The 25362-nt window shown below is 39.7% G+C and overlaps 1 protein-coding gene across 1 annotated transcript in view; it reads left to right on the top strand.

The window, feature by feature from the left end:
* Positions 1 to 25362, top strand: part of TMEM117 (transmembrane protein 117) — a gene marked incomplete at both ends in the record, with an annotated part of 221200 nt that overhangs the window by 175136 nt on the left and 20702 nt on the right. Inside the window, one exon of the mRNA XM_080632603.1 lies at positions 4705 to 4864. Coding sequence (XP_080488729.1) covers positions 4705 to 4864 — 160 coding nt within the window. The remainder of the gene's footprint in view (positions 1 to 4704; positions 4865 to 25362) is intronic.

Here is a 25362-nt window from a genome sequence, read left to right as displayed (position 1 = left end):
TCCAGGTTACGTTTTTCATTACACTTTGTAAGTATGTCTTGTTTATTTGATGTACCTGTGTTTCTGATTGAAGTTTTCTTGGTTCTTTTTCACCCTTTGGCCACAGTGTGGCATGCAGGGCATCTGGGCACTGGGACAGCAGCAGAGAAATTTCTCAGAAAGCCCCATGAGGAGAACTTCTCTCAGGGGGTGAGGGAAGAGGAGTAGCAAGGGAAAGGTGATGAAGAGCTACTTTCCTTTACAACAGGATTTTTATTTGAAGAATTAGTAGGAAAATCCATCCTGATCTCTGGTCTTGATGTGCCAAGTGACAGCTCAGGCATCGTACACAAGGAGCAGAGAGACAGAAAGTCTGGAGAGATGGGGGGTTTTTTTGTGGGTGTTTTTTGAAAGAGCAAGAGGTGTTTAAGAGAAGGGTGTGAAATTTTCAGCCCAAAAGGCAGAAATAAGGCTAAGATAATATGTATGATGGTCATTGCATATGTAGGCAATGTAGGTGTGTATGGACTCTGACAGAGAAATGAAGACCACTGTTTCCAGTGATGGCTCTGTTGGCAGAGTTCCTTCTTCAGCAGAAGCTGTGCAGAGCACTGCACGCTGGCTTAATGTGAACAGGGTTTAGGAAGCGTGTATTTAGGTGAACAAATGAAGTCCATATTCTCATAGCAAAGCATCCCAGTGCAAGCTCCATAAGCATGCAGTGAAATTTATGGGCATATACAAAAAATAATTATAGACTGATATTCCATATCTGTCCAATTATGGACTGGTGTTCTGATTTTTCCATCAGAAATATGCCAGAAATAGCAGGGAATGTGCAGCACTGCATGCAATGCAGATCAGTACCTGTATACTGGACTGCCCCGAATCAAAGATGACCTGTTTGCTAAGCATTTCATGCAAACCTGTTATCCATCAGGGTCTGCATTATGCTGCAGTGACAGTCCTTTTCGATTCACATAACTATGACCTCCACTGAGCAAATAGAAGATTCATATGTGACCTCTCAGACTTCTGCAAAGTTCATGTGAGCAAAGTTGTGAACGACATCTCTCATGGGAGCATGTGACAGGTGATGTAGCACACCAAACTTGTCTAGGGTTGGGTTGTCCAGACTTCAGAGGATAATAGCTATGTTCTTGAACACTAAGACTGCAGTGTGGAGACATTGTAGGTAAATTAATGCCAGGTACTTGACATAGTTTGTTGAGGATGGCCCATTGCATTTGTATGTTCTGTACTTACTACTGATTACAATAGTGTAAAGGAAAATGAGATGCCACAGCCTTTCCCCTCCAGAAATGTCATTTCTGCATGTTAGAGTCTGCAAGGCTGAGGTTATGACCCTGTCTGCTATAAGGGATTGTCTGCACTACTGTCAGTGACAAAATCCTGCTCAAACTTCTGGCCTATGTTGTGCATAACCTCTTGTAGTGTATAAGATGCTGGGTGACAGATGCTAAGTGGCTGATCAGCTTGGTCAAAGATCATGGTCCAAGAAAGTGCTGTTGTGGGAAGGTGCAGAAGCCAAAGGCATCTGTTTTGGCTCTTGCTACATGTGTGAGGACAAAATTAATGTTCTGTTGTCAAATGAGGGTCAGCAGTTGTGGATTCAGTTTGGCATGAGTGACTTGTCTTGACAAACTCAAGACCAAACTCAGCCCTGGCTATCAAAGATTATAGAGATGCAGTCCAAAACATTACCTGCTTCTTGAGAGGTTCCTGGCAGTAAAAATCGCTCTCTTCAATCTTTCCCAAATTTCAGTGTGGAACTGAGAATTTGGATCATCACTGGCAATGATAAGCACAGCACTGACTTTTCTGGACCTACCTAGTAATTTTACCTTCTCAGTAAGCAATTAACCTGGACAGTGGGGGTTTTGCAGACTTTTTAAAATTGTTATTATTTTTATTCTTCAAAAGAAAACCTTGTGTCTTGAAAAGCATGAGGTAGGTTGTAAAATGTGTGTTATTGTAGCTGAATAGGTGCACAGGGCACATAATCATTGAATACAGTAATCTAGAATTACAAGTGAAATATAAAAGTGAATTTCCTCTGAAGCAGAGATGGAAGTTGTGTTTCTTAATGTCTGGCACAGAGAAGAGTCAATCCTCACTTGCTTTCCCCCTCACAGCCCTTCTGTAAGCAGAAGATGGATAAGCCCTGCCAGCAATGCTGTGAATAGTTTGATAGCATAGCTTTTTCTCGGTAATCTGCATTTGCAGAATAAAGGGCAAAGTACAGTGGCCTAAATACTGCAGGGTAGTTCACACTGGTTCATCTGATACAATTATGTCAAGTTAAATGAAATACTCAGCTTCTCTTAATCCCCAGGACACTGGGGTAATGCTGCACTTTCACAAGAAGTGAACTGAACTCTAATCCAGACAAACTCAGTTTATAACAACTCCAAAAGCATGTATTGAATTTCTTGCTGTGTTCCAGTGTCATAGGTCAAAAATACAACTGAGTGCTAATTACAATGTTTAATGCAACCATTTCAAAAGTCTATTTCTAACTTATTTTATTGGTTTCACATTTTCTTATTCCATTAGCAGCCAATTTTCTTCTGTCTCGCCTCCCTATTTGGCATTTCAGAATGAATAACAAAGCAGTTTTTTAAGTGCCTATGCATTTCCTCAAGGAAATCAGGGCTTGAGCACACACACTGGTCTTTGCATGCATAAAAATATGTTTGCCTTTGCTTGCATACATGCCAAAGCCTGACATTCCATGTTTTGAACTCTTTCTCCAAAAGACGAATGCATAATTCAAAAGGACTGAAGAAGAGTAGTGTTGTGCATAACTTCTGGGTACATGGTTCCCATAGCGAACTACATAGACTTGAGTTATGGTTCTAAACTAACTATGCACCAGGAGATATGGGTTCCTCAGAAAGACGACAAGGAAAACCAGTGTGCCCAGCAGCCAGGGCACATTGCACTGGCTGGCAGACAAGCGCTGAGGACTGTTCTTTCTGGAGAATCTCTCAGCTGAAGGGAGAACATTTACTTCCATGTGGATTTCAGATATGAAGGTGAAATAGGTGGAAAAAAGCCACCCTTAAGAGGCTATATGCAAGAGAAAAACACTGTAATGAATTGCCTTTCTGAAGTGAACCATTCTGGGTACGTGCCAAAGTGGAGCTTGTAGAAAAGCCAGTCAGGTTTAAGTACTGACAGGTGAAATGGTAGCTAAGCAAATGTTTTGGGGATAAGCAGGCTTGAATATTGCTTAGGTCTAATTAAGTCTAATGTGCCTCATTTGGGTTTTTTGTCTTGCCCAGATGCTGGTAATACACTCAAGGGATACTGTTACGGTGCCAACCGTGGCATTGAGTATATCTGAATATATTTATTAAGAATAAAAATAAATGTTCAAAGGTAAAAGTGGTAGCAATCATGTCATTTTGTGTCTCATTATATTGTGAAGAAGCACAGCCCATCATGCAACAGAAGAATAATGTTTAGGAGTCCAAATGTGTATACTACTGCTTATGTGCAGATTTATTTTCTCTTCCTACACAGACACAGCCAAGGCTGATGTATAGAAAGAACTATGTATAGACTGGTATCCTGTGACTACTGGTATACAGATTTTTCTTTTACACTGTTGAATATTTGTCCTGTTTGGAAGTGTCATGAGAAATAGACTTCATGTTGTTTTACAGCTTTTGGTAGCTGAAGAAAATGAGACTTTATTGCTGTAGAAAAAAACCTCTACCCTGCCACAATTATTTAGCTGCGTGTGTGCATTCAGATGTTGATATGCCCCTATTATAGCACAGACTTACTGACAGCTGTGGCTACTGGGAGAAGCCTTGCTCCCCCTCAAATTACCGGCTAAATTTGCCTGCTTCCACAGTACCAGGAATTCAATCAGTCATTGCTGCCAACTCTGAAGGATATCACCAAAGTGCTGCTGGAAATGATGCAGAGCTATTTTGGGGGGATAACTTAGAAAGATATTTTCTTAAATGCCATATTACAAAACTGTATGAATTAACCAAATGTGTCTTCTGGAATTCTCATAGCATTCATATGGAGGCTTTATTACTTTTGTAATTCACTCTTCCCTGACTTCTTATAAATGCCATAAGATATGTTTAAAACTTGTGCAAAGGACATCTTAGGAGACAAGAAGCAAAATCTTTCTACAACCCTCAGAATTTACTAAAAATTAATTTAGTGCAATGAACATTTATTTCATACAGACGTGTTTCTATATAAAAATTAGACTTCACAGTTAGTCTCCTATAGCTCCTACAGCTAAAAAAAGACCTTTCAAAGGTTCTAATATCTTTGGTGCTTTGGAAAATGTTCTGTCAAATTGTTCATTTGAATCTGGCCTAGATCATATGGTCCTTGGTACATTATTGTAGTTTACTTCTTCCTTCTTTTACTTAACTGATTTGCATCTTCAGTGAAAAATATGGAATAAAGAACACGAATGATACACTCCAGCCTGATTTTGCAGAATGCTTAATACTAGCTCCTAAATTTCTTTTTACTAAGGATACAGCTGACTGCTTTCCTATTTTGAATTAAATGATTTGTTTGTACACTTAATTGTCTTCAATCTCTTTTCATCAGCAGCAAAGTGTTGCTAAAGCACTAGTTGACCATTAGAAGACAGATAAAATAGAATGATGCATCTTTGTTACTATTGTATTCTCTCTGAACTATTTTTTTTTTCCCTCACAGGACGGTTCTATTTACGCTGACCTCTGTAGTTGTGCTTGTCATCACTACTGACTGGATCAGCTGGGACAAGCTTAATCGTGGATTTCTGCCAAGTGATGAAGTCTCAAGAGCCTTCTTGGCTTCTTTCATCTTGGTGTTTGACCTTCTTATTGTCATGCAGGTACACTCTCCTAATCTTTCATTCTAGCTGCTGAGGCTGCCTAGTCACTCTATTTCCTCTAGAGCAAATGGTGTTTAGCTAATGCAACATAAAGGTAAATAAATGTTTGGTTTGCAATGGCTATTAGTATTAACCATTATAAACCATTTTCAGTGCCCCTGGAAAAAAGGCCTCTGGCTTTTTATTGCAAAATATTCTGATTTGTCTTCTTAGATTAGCAGGTAAGCACTGCATGACTTTCCAAATTAGAATGTGTTTTCTGAAAAAATTACCTTGGAAAAAAAGATGGAAGCTAGTTGTTCTGTAAATTCAAAGTTTCTCATAGGAAAATGAGAGAAATTTGGCCAAAAAAGAAAGAAATACTTTCATATTTCAAGCATTTATAAAACTAGGCATATACACAGTACCACGTCTTAATAGATGAAAATCAGTATTTGCTGCTAAGATCTACCTTCCACTTTCACATAAAGATTTTACTTTGATGACAGGTCCATGTACAGTAATGTCTTCTGCCAGTGAGGTTAACAGGGGAGATGATTCCCTGTAGTCTGCCTGATGTCTTCTTCAAATCTAGCTGTTAGTAAAGGAATCTGGGTCACAAGTAGGTGGCCAAAAGCTTTCTTCGTGTGATGCTGCACTCTACCTTTTGCATTTTTCTGTGGTCTGAGCCTTGTGTGGATAACTCACCCAATGCTCTGTAAAAAATTAAGTTATTTGGGCTGAGGCTATTGAAAGGAGCATTGAAGGCTGGAGTGACTTTTGCTATTCCTAGACATGTGTAGACTGTTGAATGGAAGTTTAGCATAGAATTTAGCTCTAATATATTACTAACTCCACTAGAAAAGATTGTTTCTGAGCCACTTAGTTCTCTTTAATGAGATATCTATTGCTTGGGTAATTATCATAGAGGTGACACTGGTGCACTCAGAATTTATCACTGCTGTACGAGAACATTAAAGCTGCATAAGACCTGATCTTCAGTTTTGTTTTCCAGTGTCCACCACTGTTCAGTGCTCATGACGGTTCATGGTTAGAACAAGGAGGATAAGAAAGGGAATACTTTTTCCTAGTAAGATTTCTGATGCTTTTTTTTTTCTCTCCCTTTGCACTTCATATTTTATTTACAGTTTAGAAGACATTCAAGAGAATGTATAATAAATGATTGTACTTCAGAGGGCTGTAATGAAAGCATGAATGAAAATACATGATGTATTAAGCTATATTGAATTTGATATTGTATGCAGGATAGAGAAACAGTTGTCTTCATTCCAGATAATAATTAAACCATCCTTTTGACTCTGAAAAATGAAGTTCCAGTACTTTGACCTTGGACTTGCTGAATCTGAATATAGAGAAAAATTTTATGTGAAAAAGCCTGTCCCAAATACTGCTTCATATTTTTACAACACAAAGCAAGACCCTCATTTTAATGGCATTTTTGACTGCGCTTTTTGTGATGGAGTTACTTAAAGTTATTTATTTGGACTGTGCAACGAAGTTGGCATTTTTTATTTACAGTGTAGTTCTAGCATTATTGCATTGCTACTGCCATAAAGTCAGCTTGAGACAGCAAAGTATAAATCACAAGTGAAGACCATCAGAATCATGATCCTTTGACTGAAGTATGCTGTAGAATTACCCGTCTGTAGAAATTTTTTCTAAGAGTGTTGTCTGTTTCACAGATTTTTTTTCTAACTTAACAAGCTTTAGCAACAAAATGGTAAAAATTAGAAAAAAGAACTCAAACCAAACCCAAACCACTTAGTATTAAGCAATTTTTGTTTGAGGCTGATGTTAACTAAGCACAGTTGAAATCTCATTTGATTTTTTGAGTACAAGCATTTTCTGTCCCTCTGAATGGTTGCCTTAATACTGCAAATGTTACTGTGTTTAGCAGCAAGTGAAAACCAATTGAGTTTGGATATCCATTCTCAGTGCTGTGAAAAATAATCACGTAATTGTAAAGGTCATCTTTGCCTTCTTACTGTTATTATAATTTAGCTCTATGTAGAGCATAAGAAAGAAATAAAAGTCCAAGCAGTCTCTGCCCTGAAAAGCTACCTTTTTTCAACTAAGCATAACCCAAGCAAACCTGAAGAAGAGAATACTGACACCTAAACCTTATACAGGCAGTTAGACATGATTGATACTTAAGGGTACGTGAACTTTTTACCTTTGGTTCCATCCTGCAACAAACTCTGGCTGCTTCTAGTTGTGAAGGCTTTCCGATCCGTGCAACTCACTGAGTATTCAGGGGATGGGTCAGGGAGACGTAAGAGACAGAGCAGAAAACAGAGACATGTGACTGAGATGTAGATGTGAAAGTTATGACCACAAAAAATATTAAGGCAACCCAAAAAAAACAGATCATGGAGAAGGCTGTAGGACTACAACAGGACATCATGGATAGTGTGACTGGCTTCTGGCTCAGGCTGTGTTCCTACTTAGACCAACTTCGCTGTGATGCATTGCTTCATATCTGACCTCCACAGAGCAAAGGGACCCTGAGTGCCTGTTTTAGATGGCTGCTGTGTATACATCTCCACCTGATTTTAATCGCTGTATTTCTATAGTCAGTGGAGACATCAGTGTATAGTTGGGGTGCTTTTAAACATCTTCAGGAGAATGAGAAACAGCAGGCCCTGGAGTTGCACGTTTCTCTACACTGAGAATAAGCAGAACTAACAGGATGGGCTGAGAGGAACCACCCCTTAAGCTAGATGCAGAAAAAGGGTTTTTAGGGTGGTTTCTCTTGAGTCCAGAGCTGCAGCTCTGCAAGAATCCTTCTCAGCTATTTCCACAGCTGGTAAAAAATCCCAAAGTAGCATTTGTCTGCCAGTGTTTTATTATAGAGACTCTTCAGAGCATGTTTGACTTTTGCAGGCAGGATGTCTCCTCTGCTGCTTGGCCATGGTTTGAAAGGAATTTAAGTTTCACTGGGTCTAGGACAGCATATCAAAGATAACACCCATTTTAACCTGTCTGAGAGGTAGCACAGAGGTCTCTTTTCCAGTCCTGTTTGTCAGAACGTTTTATCCAATGTTAAGTAGAAACACTGGGGTTTTTTAAGTATAGAGATTACATATTTTTCTCTCTGGAAAACAACAGATTGAATGCAGTCCAATGTATCAGTCCAATGCATCAGGTGAGCACCAGTTCATTTTAAAGGACAAGTGCTTGCTTAAAGTAAGAAAGTAAAAGCCCTACAAGTTTGTTGTTTTTCCACAGTATGGAAGTGATGAAATTAGTAATTTTTACAATGTGTTTAATTATGCCCTTATAATTGAGGTGACAAGATGCCAACACATGTATATTTTTGGCACCCAGAGCAATCACATGGGCATCATTATATTATTAGCCTTCATTTCAGACTGAGCGCAAGACCACACATATTAATGCTGGATATGTAGTAATGATGTTATCATGTAATAGGGCTTTTTACTATTTTAGTGAAAAATTCACATATTTAGCTCTTTCAAATACATAATGAAAAAGTTGACAGTCTGTTAATTAAAGGAGTAAATATGAGAAATGAAGTTATAATCCCATATTCTGGATGTCTCTGTTTGAACAAGTAGACAGAAACTCATGCATTAGCCTATATACTGCTTTTTCTTCTTTTTTTCTGGTGTCATGTTCTTAGTGGCTTTGCTAATGGGTAGGAGCCTGCGGTGGCTGGATTATTAAACCTCATGTGTCCAGGGAAGATTACTTATTTTATGTCTGCAGTGTCTTTTGTGAGTGTTTATAGGTTTCTGCAAGCTTCTAAAAGACTGTGGAATATTTCAGTATGACTGTGGAGTTACACGCTGTAGCTACCTTGCTGAGCACTTTGCAAGTCCTGTGGCATCACCTCTTGCAACTCTTATGACTTACTGCAACTTTTTATCTGACAGAACAATCAGACACAATATCTGAGTGATTTAAAAGCTACCTGAAAATACCGTTTGATTCCAAAAGGAGAATTTATTCTTGAATAAACTGAAGAAACTCTGTAGCGGCTGAGTGGAATAAACAGAAGGCAGACAGCGCTTAGGTCTAAGATTCTTTGAGAAAACCCTTATATGTGAATCTTTATCCAAACTACCAAAATAATTCCATTAATATCATTAACATAATATACTGTAAATAAGGAGAACAAAATTTTGTCCATCTGGGTAACTTGAAAGAAACGAAGGTCAAAGAGAGTTAGATAATTAAGAACATTCCATATGACTAGTGCTGGATCTCTGCTAATGTAAGAATTAGGATATCAGCAGACAGATTATTTTTATTAATAATAATTTTTCAAAATTTTTCATAATATTTTTATGTGTAAGTTAACATGTAACTGTACATGAATGTTTGCTGCTGCAGTTAAAAATCAGAATATTTAGTGAATGGCCTATCACTTCTTTATAAGAAAATTAGAAGGTTAGCAAATTGAAGAAAGCCTATATTTAGGCTCTTCTGTGTTTTTTCTTCCATTTCTTTGCATTTGCCTGAAAAAATTAAGATATTAAGCTAATTTGTAATGTTAATTGTGTTTGGTGTATGTCATTGTTAGACAGTAACACACTACTGTTATCAGCAAAATGGAACAGACTCTGGTCTTATGTTAACAAATACTTAAAGCAGGGACAGTTCCATTTATCTTTAGTTTTACACCAATGGAGAGGCTGTTTTGATTAAAATCTAGTATGATGTGTGAGCCCATTAAAAAACACCATCCATAACATCAAGTGCATAGTAGAAGGTATAATTTGCTTGAATAGTTAAACAATAAGAGTCAAAATACAGTCTTGTCCACACAAAGGAGGTAAAGACTTGATTTTTAGAGGGTTGGGGGTTTTTTAGAGCTGTTAACTTCACAAACATAATGTAATCGTGAGCTTTAACTGGATTTACACTCAGTAATTTGATAGAATTAATTTAAATGTACACAAATGAGAGGAAAATCTTGATATGTACTTTAAGTAGAAAATATAGATATAGTAGTTTTCCTTTGAAACAGATAAGCAAGAAATGGGTTGTGTTCATAGGCAAAGCAGGATATACAAAATAATTTGTTATTCCTGTCATAGTACATCCTCTCAGCTGTGCATTTGATTCAAGAGTGGGGTTTTTTATTTGTTTCCTAACAAAACTACAAAAAGTACCAATGTATAGTTTGTTCCCAAGGAAGTTACAAACTTTGCATTAAAATGTCCTTCTAAAAACCTCCCATTCAGCACAATAATTTCTGAAGAAACAAGTACTTGAATGTCAGGATACTTTCATTCATATCTTTGCTGGGTTTTGTAACATTTGAAAACACAAGCATAAAATATAAATCAAAACCCATGAGAAACATCTTTGTTAGTGATGTTAGCAAGCAACTTTTTTATCATCTCTGACATTCAGGATTTGTGCATGTGAGGAGTTACTATGGTTTTTTATTCATGTACTGTTTGCCCTTTCAAGTTGAGAACCTAGCCATAGGGTTAGGTGACCAGTGACAGGTTTTTCAGAGGAGTCAGGATAGATGAAAATTCACGATTAGGAAAACTGACAGCAGATTCAGCTCCATTACTGGTACCCCCAGCCACTACCGTATGGCAAGCTTTTACAGGGAGCAGCTGTATACCCTGGACTACTTTTTTCATGTATTATGAGGAGTGTTTCATACCGCTCAGAGTACATTGCTCTTCACTAGCAGATTTTAGACATGCCTGTCAAACAGCATTACAAAAATGGATAAGCATTTTGAGCGCACACGCTTGTACTCAGCTAATTGTGCAGTGTTTGCCGGAGAACCCTACTGTGAGGGTTGGCTCTGCGGTATTGTACTTCCCATGGCCTACAGATCTGTGAAGGAGAAGGGACAAGTTCAAGTGAGGTAACCTTGGGAGAAACCTTTCTGTAGCAAGTAATAGATTTTCCGTCCTGCGAGCACAATAACTTCCCATGTAGGAAAGACTTTCTCCTCTTCTTTTGTCCTTTCTACATGCTTATCCTTCTATGGATCATGAAAGCGTTGTTGATTAGCACTGATGTAAAACATTCAAAAATAATCCTGAAAAATAAAAGTGAATTAGATGGACCAGAAGGGAACAATTACTGATCTACAGCTTCACTTTATTTGTACTTATTGCAAATTCAAGTGACTGACCTGCGTACGTTCCTAAACTCCATTTAACCAACAAAATTATATTGTTTCTTCTGCCATTATTGGCACCGTGGCATTTCTTTCTAGTGGGTCAGACACAGGTCTTTCTTGCCTATCCTAGAATTGTTCCTTTTCTTGGATGTGCCTCCATAGCTGCTACTTGTAGATTTCTATCTGCATTGAACTTCTCAATCCCCAAATGCTTTGTTTTATTTCAGTGAGAGGAACTGGTTTCAGGGGCATGAAGTCTTTCTCCTTTCTATTTTGAACACAGAACAGTAGCTCTCCTGAGCTCTGCTTTCTTCCATCCCATCAGACGTCTGTTTTCTGTTAGCTTTCCTGTATCTTCTCTCTGTGACTGGTATCAAGGGAGTAGGTTATTTCCTGGCTATTGTGTACTTAGAGACACAAGTTAGTGTGGTCCCAGAGCATTTGACAGCTCAGGAACAAACAGGTATTAAAAAACTCAGTGTCCCATAGAGTGAAATGTCGCTGTCCCTCTGCTGGCAGGGAAATAAGGCTCTGAGGAACCCAGAGCATGGGCCTTCCACACCTCCTTCACTTTATGGACAAGGCAAGGAGAATGGAAATGTGCTATATGTGTAGGTCAGAGAATAAAATAATACATTTGAAATCCTTTTAAGTTTGATGGAAGCATATGTAGTATTTATGTAAAAGGGCGATGGCAGGGTAGAAGTGCAGCATTATTATGTGTAATTAAAACCTAGATGTTTCTGTTGGAATATTTTCAAGATCCAACTGGATGTATGATTTTTGTTTTGAAAATCCCTGAAACATTCCTTCGTGCCCTTGCCAGAACCCCATATAAAGTACAGTTTATTTTTTCAAGTCATGCAGTTAATTTGGGCTGAGAAAATGATAAGCAAAATCATTTCCCCTTGAGAAAACGGTGGTGTATCTTGTCCCTTATTGCACATTACATAGCCTACCTTTTTAATGAGCTTTCTGGTCTATATTGCAGTGTTTTCATTCTGTGCTTGTCTAGTTTGATAACTGGCACCATTATATTATGCTGTAGATTTTGTCAAATAAGACATGTGAAGTACAGTATTTCTAAGTGCATTTCACCCTTTACACTGATTGCGGGTGGTTCAGTCTTACTTGGGTGCATTAATTTTCTCTCAGGCATTATAGATTCAACTCCAAAGTTTGCTTCAGCTGCTGTAACTTGATGCATTTGTGCTGACCTGACTCCTATTGTGCCAATTTATACTGGCTGAGAGCTTGGCCCTTTTTTTAGCTCTGTGACTCAGTTCCTCATTTGCTGAAAATGAACAGCTGTAGTTCTTTTCTTTCATAGTTCTGTGATTGTCTGCTTAGCCCCTAAGGTGCTCAGAGAAGGATGCTGTCTGACTTGCTACAACTTCTAGCATAATCAGCCACCAGTCCCAGCTGGAGCCTCTTGGCTCTGAGATGACTACACACAAAATGATTTAGCTGAAAAAGTTCCTCATTTGTCACAGTCATTCCCTTTTACCCTGACATTGGGTATGTGCCATACTGTAGCACTGAGGCCCTTCTTATGCAGTGCAGATATTTGCCTGACATAAGGAAGCAGTTCTCCAAAAGCAGACCTAGGATTTTCACATTACTGCCCCCTGAAACCACCACATGCGGTTAAAATTCACAGAAGCCATGGAATTGTAGAAGCAAGAAAAGCTGGAAATGGTTTGCAAGTCTTTCACAGAACTAATTTCATCTTCGGTTGCAAGGAGAGTCTTTTCACAAATTCTGCTATAATCAGTGTGTGACTGGCTTTTTTGTTGATGTATGGTTGATGAGTGTTGCATTACAATTATAATGCAGTGATATATGTTGATGTAACAGTAATGGTGACATTCAGATAATTTCAGCTCTCCACAGCAAAGCTCTGGAATAGATTATTTGATTGTAGAAATCTGCTTTGTAATGAGTGTTGTTACACAGGTTTTTTGTCTAAAAAATGAAAAATCTGAAATGAGACTGAACTGGTTTAGCTGTATTCTACGTGATAGAATTGCATGCAATTTGTAAATGCAGCCATGTGAGTTAAGAAAAGAAAAATAAACCTCAGTTTGCCATCACTAGAGTCTTTCCTTAAGTGTTTTATGCCTATCCATATCTGACATTTAGCTACATACCATAGTGAATTTACAGGACTTAGTGACAGGTTGTACCTGGGCATACAGATCCACCTGGCAACAATACTAGTTGAAGGAAGAAGGAGCAAAACCAACTTGGTTGCTCTTAATCAAGAGGGGAACAGAAACAAGAATATGCTGATATTGGTGGTCCAACTATTATTTCTGCAAAGCTGATTGAATGGCAGTTGTTTATACTTCCTTATGAAGTTTGAAGACTGTTACATGAGGCATTAACAAAAAGACATGATTATTTTTATTGCCTTTGAGTTCTTCTAACATGCTATAAAGCTGCTGCTTTTCTTTGTATAACAAAAAGAACAATATGTAGTTAATCACTGAGTGTCTTGAGCTACTGAGTAGATGAGATATTTTTGCATTTGTTAGAATCAGACTTTACTGAACCCATCAATAAGTAATTCATTCTCATATGTACAGAGGAGGGAAAGTATTCCCTACTGCTTTTAGTAATTTGAAATTATTGTTGCAATGGTTTCTGATTTTGAACTAACATTTAATTACTCAGCTGTGGTTGTAAGTGTTGTGTAAATGTGGCCTCAAGTCAACAAGGTTTCTAGTCTCCTACAGGACAGAACCTAAAATCTGGAATCTGACTATGTTTGCCTGCCTGTCCTGTAATGCTCATTAGGGAGAAAAAACTCCCCAGCATAACACTTACCAGATCTGACAGACAGATTGGAGACCGGCATTGCGTGACACAGTGTGAATCTCTGTTTCCCACTGAAGCAGCGAAGCAGCTAAATCAACATGCCTATAGAGTCTCCCAAATAGTCTCAGTAGTGCGCTGCAGCTGACTTTGGACTGGTCCCGAAATAATTAACCTCTTCTCTATCTCTTCTTGGTACCTAGGTAGTATTTCCAATATAATTTTTCAGTAAGATTCCTTAGAGCCCTGCATGAGCCAACAGGTACTGTAGGTGCATTAACACATTGTTGAAATGGTACGATGTTAATCAAACTGGGAAAGAGCTGTATTTTTCACCTCCCTCCCCCAACACTTGTTCAATTGCTACAGCAACCAGCAATGCTCAACTTGTCTTAATACCTCTGGTGCCAGAACGACACAGCCTCAGGTAGTATGCGATGAGTACAGCTGGCTCTGTATGCCTTCCTCTCCAGCTTCGTTAGCAGGGAGGGCAGCTGGAAGCACGGAGGGTACTATCCGTTATCAACCAATGCGAGGAGGAGCTGTCGGGGCCTCTGAACTTAGTTACACCTGGCACTGAATCTGTTTCTGTCTGGGTGAAGATAAGTGAATTAAAGAGCCACTTTCAGGACTAACTCTGAGCAAGTCAGTCTGTGTTCTAAGGCAGCCGGTTGCTGGGAGTGGTTTGAAGCACTCATGGGAGTGCTGCATTGGAGAGAAGGATGCGGGCCCACAGCTGCAGCTCAAATCAGCACTTTGCAAGCAGTTCCCTGTCTCTGAAGAAAGACCATGATGGTAGCCAGCTAGTCCTGCCATGCAGGATAGCATGGCAACAGGGAGAAGGATTTAAAAGTGGCATTATCACTGACAATCCTCTCCTCCTATCCAGCAACACTGTATGTCAGTGTGCGTCAGTGGCACAAGAGGTAGGCATAGAGCAAAGGCAGATGCTGGTGCTGGAGCCTCACTCCTGAGATTAAGTACTCGCATGGTTCAGTGACCCAAACCTGGCAGAGCTGGTTTTCTTCTGCAGCCAGCCGAATTTGGCTCATACCTTCAAGAAGCCTTTATTCTGTCCTGGCCAACTGTTTCCTTCTCTTCTTCAACAACTGCAGAAGCCTGTGGAGCACTGTGTTTCTTAGTGCATTTATGGCTTGCACCCTTTCCAGCATTTACATTATACAGTAATCCAGAAGACAGCATTGCAGCCTTTCTGGCTGGTACTGGTCATTTTGGGCTGGTGATTTTATTTCATCTTCCAGGAGAGACATTGTAGCTCTTCCTTTCATAGACAACCAACTTTGATTTCACTCTCCATCAGTGCTCAGTGAGCTCTGCTATGATGTTGTTTCCCATATCAAGTACCACACAAGGAATTAAATGATGGAAATTTGTGGCTAATCCATTTTATCACCTGGAGGTCAAAATGACAAAACAGTGTACATCTCTTTCTAATGTATCTTGCTATGGATTTAAGTATATAATCCTATAATCCCTCTTGGATGGCTTTTTGCTTTTAGCTTTTCTCAGGTGGTCTTTGGGCTTTACTATATACAATGTACAGCACACATTAGGTTTATAATGAAATTTCATGCACTTCAGAACTGTGTGCCCAAAGTGGAGAAACAAACAATCCTCAACAGCAGCGGTGATCCCATGTACAGCACACAATCTGTTTGGGAAGAGGTGGCAGGAAAGGAGTGATTAAGTGATCTGCTTTGTCAGGCAGCCAGACTTAGAGGAAGCCAAAGGGTCTCTTGTCCCATCTCGAGCCCGCAAGTGTACTTTCTGATGGCACTCATTCAGTCCGGTTTCTGCAGACTGTGTGTCAGAGAAGGCTGCTCACACTGTCCAGAGTGTGACCCACAGCATTTCTGAAGGCATCCTGCTTGATGCTGCACCAGCAGCTGTGGCTGCCACCTCCTTGGCTGCAAGTTGTTACTTTTTTCCTGACCTTAACTTGCGAAGCAATAGCTACATCTTCTGAATGAATGCTAAATATCCCTAGAGATGTTTCGGGTACCTGGGCCAAACAATTGCTGCACTACTCTAAATTATACAAACTCCTACTATTCCTCAAGGTCAAGCTGCAAAGATTTGCATATCTGGACAGAGTGTTCCAAATACAGAGAATGAGAGGAAGAAAAGTGTCACACAAATAAGCCTAATATCAGAAATGAGCGGATGATAATTTAAGCAACAGAAATACAGTTAGAAATGAGAAATGGTATTAAAAACAAGACAACACTACTGAGGCTGCAGGGTCATGTTTTCAGAAGTTTGGAGATGCTAGAATTACAGTCAGCAGAATAATCTTTTCACCCCTATTGTGTGTATGCATTATGATACAGTCTTTAATTCTCTATTCACATCCCATTTTTCCACAGGACCTGTCTCATTTGCTGCACTGGATGAATGGTGTTCAATTAATGAGAAGCTATTCGATATTTTGGTTTACCCTTTCTGTGCAGTGTGTGGCCCCAGGTCTTTCTTACTGCACATTACTGAAACCTTGATATGAAGATGAAATCATTCATTTCCTCGTGGGCTTTTTTGTGACACTCATCGCTGTACTTCCTAAGGGCTTTTCAAGCATTAATGTATTTATCTGCGCAATAGCCTTCATAATAGGAATATTATTGTCCCTTATTGTCCACATTTTATGCTGAGGCACAAAGAAATTAAAGTCAAAGGGTCCCTAATTTGAGATGTCTGAGAACATTATTATGAAAATTTATATTATTACCCATCTTTTAGCTGAGTGGTTACCTAATTGGGGGAGGAGGGTCTAGCATATTATTTCATTAGGAGCAGACAGAGCTACATATTTACTTGATGTAATCTTACATATTATTAATCTTGCATATGCATATTATTACCCCGACAGCCTTATTTCACTTGTAGAATTCAAGAGGCTGTAAAATCAGTTTCTTTGCTTGTTTTGAGTGATGGATATAACTCTGTCATATATTTAGTTCCATAAAAAATACTGGTTTCTTTTTACCCTGATCTTAAAGGAGCAGAGGACAGTCCTGTCTAGGTAGTGCTATGCACTACAGGAGTCTTGCTTTCCCTGCGGATATTTTACCAGCTTTTCCTCTTCTGCCCAGTGGAGATATATTCAGGTCCAGCTCTCATTAATTCATTGATTTCAATACCAGCCATAGGCACTTGTCACTTGAACAAATCTAAGTTTAGGTGAGATGTGCAGGCAGTCACACACACCAAAAAGCAAAAAAAGAAAAGGAAAAAGAAAAAGCAATTTGTAACTGCCTGGGAATAGTTTAGGTTTAGCAACTCACAGACATGTGGCAGAATTGGCCAAACGATCGTACCATGCATACTCACATGGTAAAGATAACCATAGCGTGACATCTCCCAGTTCATGAGTCTTACCCTTGAAACCTCTCGAGAGTTCCCTTAATGAAGGACTTTCTGTGTGCATATATCCTTTAGTTTTTACAAAAAGATAGCAATTTCAAAATCAGAGGTCTGCCATATGAATCTGGTGTGCCTTATCAAGGTACTGAAAAAGTTAACTCCCCTGCATGGATGTTTGGCATGTGTGCTACCTGCTAATAGCAGTGTGTTTTTTTTCTCCTGCTGAGCCACTTTAGAAGGAAGAGGGGACACATACTTTGCCTCTGGGCTTCGCATCTGCTTCTTAACAGCAGAGGGTGGTGATAATTGGAGTCATGGTGACCAGTCCAAACTCCAGAGCCAAACAGGCACTGATAATTTCATAAAATCATAGAATAGAAAGGATCTTAAGGTCATCTAGTTTCAAGTCCCCTGTCATGGGCAGGGACACCTCACACTAGACCATGTCTCCCAAGGCTGTGTCCAACCTGGCCTTGAACACTGCCAGGGATGGAGAATTTACCACTTCTTTGGGCAACCTGTTCTAGTTCCTCACCTCCCTTACAGTAAAGAATTTCTTCCTTAGATCTAACCTGAACTTCCCCTGTTTTAGTTTAAACCCATTACCCCTTGTCTTATTGCTACAGTCCCTGATGAAGAGTCTCTCTCCAGCATCCTTGTAAGCCCCCTTCAGGTACTGGAAGGCTGCTATGAGGTCTCCACGCAGCCTTCTCTTCTCCAGGCTGAACAGCCCCAACTTTCTCAGCCTGTTTTCATACGGGAGGTGCTCCAGTCCCCTGATCATCCCCATGGCCCTCCTCTGAACCTGCTCCAACAGTTCCATGTCCTTCTTATGTTGAGGACATTAGGACTGTTGTTAGCAACATACTTGTGTTCTTCCCAGGCCGCCTGTCCTTGCTTCCACCTTCTATAAGCTTCTTTTTTCCTTGTGTTTTCTCAGCAGTTGCTTATCCATCCATGGAGGTCTCCTTCTATTTGGGATGCATCACTCCTGAGCTTGTAGCAGGTGACCCTTGAATATCAACCAACAGTCTTGGGCCTCCCTGCCCTCTAGGGCTGTGTCCCATGGAACCTTACTAAGCAGGTTCTTGAAGAGGCCAAAGTCTGCTCTCTTGAAGTCTAGGGCAGTGAGCTTGCTGCACACTCTTCTCACCGTCCTGAGGATCTCGAATTCGACCATCTCATGATTGCTGCAACCAAGACTGCCCTGGAGCATCACATTTCCAACCAGCCCTTGCCGTTGGTGAGCACGAGGTCAAGCACGGCAGCTCTCCTTGTCGGTTCCTCTATGACTTGCAGAAGGAAGTTGTCTTCCACACAATCGAGGAACCTCCTGGATTGCTTGTGCCGGGCTGTACCGTCCCTCCAACAGATGTCAGGGTGGTTGAAGTCCCCTATGAGGACAAGGACCTACAAGCATGAGGCTGTCTATAGAGGGCTTCATCCACACAGTCCTCCTGATTGGGTGGCCTGTAGGAGATCCCTACAATAATGTCTGTCATTGCAGTTCTCGCTTTGACCCTGAACCACAAACTCTCTGTTGACTGATCATCTGTCCCCAGACGGAGTTCCATACTCTCCAGCCTATCATTGACTTAAACAGCAACTCCCCTCCCTGTCTGCCGGGCCTGTCTTTCCTAAAGAGCCTGTAACCTTCCATTCCAACACTCCCGTCGTAAGAGCCATCCCACCATGTTCCCGTGATTCCAGTGATATCAAATGCCTGTAGACGTGTGCGCATCTCTAATTCCTCTTGTTCATTCCCCATACTATGGGCATTTGCATAGAGGTGACTGATCCAAGCTCCAAATGAAGCTGATGCATTGGCTGAAGCAGCTGAAATAGCTCTGCATTTCTCCAAACATTCATTACAGGTGCTGGCATCTGACTGGTAGCTTTGGCATGGATGGGTGCCCCCCTCCCCCAACAAATCTAGTTTAAATCTGCTTGACTCCAATGTGGCTTTTTCCTTCCTGTTACCTCCAAATCCTCTCTCCCAGTTTCCCACTCTGCCCCCATCCTGGGTCCTCCTCATCCCTGGCTCTGTGACATACCCCATTACTTTCATCAAGTTCCAATTTTTACACTTTGAGTCTCTCGTTTTAGTTTCCATGTCCAATGAACCCTAATAATCCACTCTGAGACTGCTGTCCAAATCAAAATCTCTCCTTTTCTGCCTTCCTTCTCTCCCCAGGTCAGTCCCTTTTCCTTAGCCAGCCGCTGCCAACCTCCTATTCCCTTCCCCACCATCCTCTCTAACACTCGACCCTCTTGCCCTGATTCAAGTCTCTCCCCTCCTCCCACTCCTTTTGTGTAGCCTATGATGATTTTCTTATCAATCCTTTCTCTCTCTGCTCTCATTCCCCTTCACAGCATGGCCCAGGTGGACACAGACTTCATTTAACCGTGTGGCTGCACACGGATATGCCAAGCCTTCTGCTCAGCCTCTTAGAAAAGGCATTTGGGGAGGGAGGAAGACAGGGTTTTGGCCACTGCACCCCTGCTAGACTCAGACCCAGAGCCAGGAGCTCTCCTGCCCCATCTCCCTCAGCTCAAAGTGCCTGGCTTCATCTATATGCAGAATACTTGGGATCAGTAATTACAGGAAAACTGGCTCTCCGTCCCTTGGCTGCTGTGTGGGGACAGCTCAATCCCTGTTTGAGAGCAGCTCACAGACGGCAGCAGCAATGGGGGTAGGAGGCAAAGGCAGAATGCAGGGTGCTCTGTCTCTCTGCTGAGAGTGGCAGTTTCATAGTGTGATGAGCTCTAGGAGCAGGCTGAGTGATACACAGTTTGTGAAGACACTAATTTCTGAACCTTTAGCTAAATTCTTGCAAGTATGAAAATTATTGACTTTTCAAAGGTACATTAAACTCCTCCAGTTTGGTGCAGATATTCACAGGGAAGCAAAAGGCATATCTCCTACACAAAGTTATTCCCTTGCCAACCCGTACATCTCTACTTCAAAGCATGAGACATTTCTCAAAGCAAACCAGCTTATTTTCTCTTTGGTCTCACTCTCAGAAGTGTTCGAATGGTGCTAGTTGAAAATGTCAAAACCCTAAAACAGAAACATGGAGCCAAACAGAATAAAACAACAGCCTGAGGCAGACACCTGGCATGGGCTGTGTTCAACCCAGGCAGATAAATTTGGAAAAGTTATAAGCAAATGAAATCAGTATAATCAGTACACCAGTGCTCTTGAATAGTAAGCAGCAGTGTTGATCTCTGTTCTATATAGCACCTGCTGTGGTGGTAACTGGGTGCCTTTGTGGTATGGGTTGCATGAATTCCTCTAGTGCCTCTTCAACAGCAAAACTTCCCAGAAAGCTCTGTTCTCATAGTGCAAAGAGTTTGTTGCATTTTTGTTTTGCACTTATAAAAACTACACCTGAGGACTGAGAAGGGCCAAAATCACCAGGGTTTCCCCTACAGAGTTTTCTCACTCTGTTGCTCTGTGTTTTGAAGGGGTCTGGAAAGAAAAACAGCCTTTGCCCCCCTCTCCTGCTGAATTTCAGATTGACAGAGGTGAGGCTCTTCCCAGCTTTACAAGACTGTGCTCAGGCATACTGGCTCCATGTTTAGCCTTCACCCACACAGTGGCTCCAACTTGATATGATGGTATTAATTTGCAGGCAAAATGCCTAGTTCATCCTGGTGATGCTCAGTGTCTCAGCAGAGATGTTAGACAGCCACTTCCATGTAATCATTTCTCAGCCTTATTTTCATATTCATTTTTATAGCAATACTATTCTTGTTTTTCCTTTACATAGCTTGCAAGTTGTAAGTATAAGCAACTTCTAACACTGAAAAGATCTGAAAAATAAGGTTTTTGTTCCCCATACAGAGCTCATTAATAAATTTCTACAGTGTGTCCCAGTGCAAATATACACGATTATGATGTTTCTTCTACAGAGAATGCGTCAGTGAGTATTGCTGAAGGGACTACCTGTCAGGACAATATTATCCATCAAATGCAATTATTTACTCTATCAATTGCCAGTGTTCTTAGTTTATAAGACACAGATTGCTTTTGGAAATACAGAAAAGTAGCAAGAGTCTTAAAAGTTAATAGTTAACCTACAGATTCCCTTTGGGATGAAATAACCATGTATGTATAGTCACACAGAACCATACTGGCATGCAGGTTAGATGGGCCTTCAGGTTGTGTAAGAAAATGACATAAAATTATCAATATGTTTTATGGTGAAATTATAGATTTTATAGCATTAAAGTCAGAATGAGAAATTCAGTTCCTTCTCATTAGTTTTCTCAATTTCCTTAGTATCTAGTTCTAACAGGTAACACATTCTGGTAGAAATCCTGGTGCAGAACCATAGTCATAAAAAGAGAAATTGAGAGATCAGGTACGTGGTAATTGACTTTATGTCACAGAAATCAGTGAAAACTTTTGATGTTGTTTTCAAGCCTTGAATAACTGTTTTCTGTCAAAGAAACTGTGTCATGGGGCTTTGCTTTTTTTTTTTTTCTTTTTCTTTTTTTTAATTAACATTAGGATTCCCATTATCTATCAAGGATTCATATAAAACAAGTCATTGGAATAAAGTATATACTGGAACTATATGTTTATCAAGAAGGAAATAGTGCTGCTGCTTCTTAAATGGTTGCTACAAAATATACAGAAGTGAAAAGAGTGATACTATCCTTTTATTTTAACTCGGCATTTAAAGCAAGAAGTTTGACAGCTGACTGTAGGAAAGCTGAGAGAAGCTGGGAAATGCAGATATAATGAGAGGGAGAAAAGTCATGAACATTTTAGGAAGGAGCAGTTATTTTTTCTTTCTTATGAAAGATTTGGTCATTTTAAGTAATTATTAAGAATTAGTCAATACTTTGATGAACCTTTATATTGATCAAGATTACAGGAAGATAGGGGAACATTACAATGAGCCTTATGTCCTCAAGCCTCAGGGATCCCCTGTGCTGTGTTACTGTAGGAGCTTCTAATCCTCCACAATGCTCACCTGAGCCATAATTAAAAAAAAATCTGTTCTGGTGAGTGGTTTTTAGTAGCTCAGATCAGAGGAATCTGTCTTTTGTGACTGTCTGTGATTTGCAGTGAAGAGACTATGAGATTGAGCTCTCAGATCCTTTCAGCATCTGCAAGGCCTAGCAGGGTCTTTGCCAAAGTACATTAACAAATGTTATTTTAGTAATAACTCGGATTTTGAATTTTAGCTTCTAGAAGCCATTTAAATTGTTTTTAAGCCAGACTAGAGCATTTGGCCAACCTCTGCTGTCAGACGTGCTAATGTAGACCAATATCCCAGTAGTCTTTAATTCTTAAATAGCACACTGCCATAATAATAACCTGTGGTGTGGTTCTAAATTGCTTTCCTGCATTTTACCTCTTCACGTTTGATTATAGATTCTTTGAAATTGCAGTAATACTTGTTATAATCTGGTTTGCTCATATTTCTTTCATACTTGGATGCTTTATAGCCATGCTTTGTATATGCAAGCTGGATAAGCCTTGGTAAAAATGTATTGAGTCTGAGGAGGCATGAAAGCAGTAAGTCTCTGTTTTCTTTTAAAAACATGGTAGCAAGCATATTGCTTTCTGGGCTCTAAGTGGATTTACGTATTTAACAGCAGAAGTGCCTGTCCGATAGTCATCCCATGGAAGGTTGCACCGTTACAGACCAGCACACCACTAAATATATTTTGTAGTGCATTCTCACATACCTAAGCTGCTGCATTTAAGTGTGAAGGTTTTATCTATTCATTATTTTGGTAAATGTAAATTGTTCAGGACCCTCCAATGTATAATTATATGTTTGAATGAGCACAGCAACTTCACTAGCAGACATGCTAGTGAAGGCATTCAGTAGACATGCTAGGAGAATTATAACTGATGCCTTTTTTATCACTGAATGAAAAAAGAAAAAAGTGCTGCTAGAAACTGGAAGTTAAAATAAATTATGTAAAATACATAATTTGCATAATGACTGTCCCTTTATAAATGTTCGTATTAAGTAACCATATCATTTGGGATAATTCCTCCTTAAGGAATGCTGTGAAAGAACATCTCATTCATTATCTTGACTTGGTGAATTGCTCTAAAACAGCTTCTCTGATGAGAAAATTGATTTAGCATTTATTTAAAGAATTGAAATTAGTGCCTGGATTCTATATTTTCCTGTCCAGAATGTTTCAGTAATTCTGCATTGTATGGCTTTGACAAGTTAAACTGAAACTCCCCCCAAAACCCTTGCATCTAACTCTCCTTTACATGCATATACACATTCAGAAACATGCTTTAAAACCCTACCTGGTCTATTAATCAGACCAGAATAGTAATCATTCAGCTGCTGTACTGTAGCTCCCTTGATTCATTGATGTCAGTAATTAAAAGTTTTGGAGTTACACTTGTAAGTTTCAAAGCCACGTATTTATCTACAGGCAGGATGCAGCTTCTGCTGACTGCCCTGGTAAGAGCATCTCTGATAGTAGGCAACACATCATTTCCTCAAGTTTTTGTCAAGAAAGTTCTTAAAATTAAAAAGATGAACTACTGAATTAAACCTACCACTTGTAGATGAGAGAAAGTTATGGAAGAAAGTTACAGTAAGGGGAAAAGCACATATGTACTATTGTTAGTGGCAAAGTTTACAGAAGTGTGAGGTTGTGTGGGAAGGTAAAAGAGAGCCAAATTTCTGAAATAGAAAATAGGAGAAGAGACCATCTTTCCCTCCCAAAAGGAGCTTGTGGGGCACTTAAAATTGACCCCAAAGAGAATTCTCTGTGGAAGGAAATTAGCAAGTTGTCTTCCAACAGTAACATTGGTAGTGAGGGGGAAAAGGGATTTCTTGCAGATCAAAAGTAAAGGCTGAATAGAAGGGTTGCAGGAGGGCATTCTTCAGAAGGATCTGTTAGTCTGGATAAGCTTCTGCCAAGTGCTGTATATACAGTTTCTTATCTGCACTGAATTTCCAAAGCTTTTGAGGTTGTCCACCCTGTCTCATCTGTCATTTTTTTTTAAGTTGTAATTCAGCCTTTCCTTGTGATCAGCATAGTTGCTATATTTAGATTCAAATCTCACTTGGAGAATGCTTTAATTCATTGCACACTACCAGCTTCTGATTTTGTCTTTGAGATTCAGAAAGACACCTTGACAACATTCTCTCTGCTCCCAAGGATTTTGATGGGAACAGTTTTGAAATTCAAACCAAACTGTTGTGTTTGTCAAGACTGGGGTGAGTTTGTGCAATTAGAACTTGGTTCACTGTGTTTTTGACAAGTTCTCCCGGGAGATTTCTAAACATTGAAAACCTTTTAGGATGAAGTTCATGTTTTCTGCATGTGCCTGGCTAAGGTAGATATATTGCTCCAGTATAAAAAGCTGAAATTGCATTTTTCCTCTCACAGTCAGGAAGTAAGCTTGTATTGGGGTCAGAGAGGAGGCTGTAGAGAAGAGTTATCTTCCCTAATTTTTATTCACATTGGAGGCTATACTGTGGGGTTTATGATTTTGTTCATTCTTTAAGGCATGTGATTTACGTATGCGTAACATAGGGAGAGTGCTGGCAGCATTTTCTTTCCCCAAGGGATGAGAAAATAAATGGATTTTGAGAGAGGGGAGAGCAGACAGGAAGAGGAGATCTTAAGTAAATAATTTCTGCAACTACTAAGTGACATACTCTCTCTGTAATAAGAGAATATTTCATGTCACTGAACTGCAGTGAATGGCTAATGTAATTCTGTGGTCTGTATGGAAAATACAGTATAATAATCCAAGCAGCGCACTAGCTTTATGTAGCCTCTTGTTATTACTGAAAATAATAAAAGTATTAGACCTGTATTTACACAGGAAGACTATTGTTTTCTTATTTTTCTCAAAGTCCCTGTAGTCAAATAATGTACAATACGAGAAAATAAGGGTATCTTATGACAAAGATCATACAGTGATTCTTAGTAACTGAATTTTCCTATAATTTTGCTTCTGTGTGTTGTTGATTATAGGTATGTTTGGTGTCTGATTCAATTGTTTTGTAATTAAAGAATGTCTTGGTTTAGAAACTGGGAATCTATTTAATATAATAGAATAAACCAATTAGAATTTAATACACTTACTAAAACACACTGCGTATCATTTTGAGGCCTTGATCCAGTGCTGAGTTCTGTACTCAGCAGAAATTATCTGAGATTGGACCTCTACTGG

This window comes from Psittacula echo, assembly GCF_963264785.1.
Source record: "Psittacula echo genome assembly, chromosome: 1".
Classification (NCBI taxonomy): domain Eukaryota; kingdom Metazoa; phylum Chordata; class Aves; order Psittaciformes; family Psittacidae; genus Psittacula; species Psittacula echo.
The sequence above is the reverse complement of the archived record's forward strand: the minus strand, read 5'-3'. Positions and strand labels throughout refer to the sequence as shown.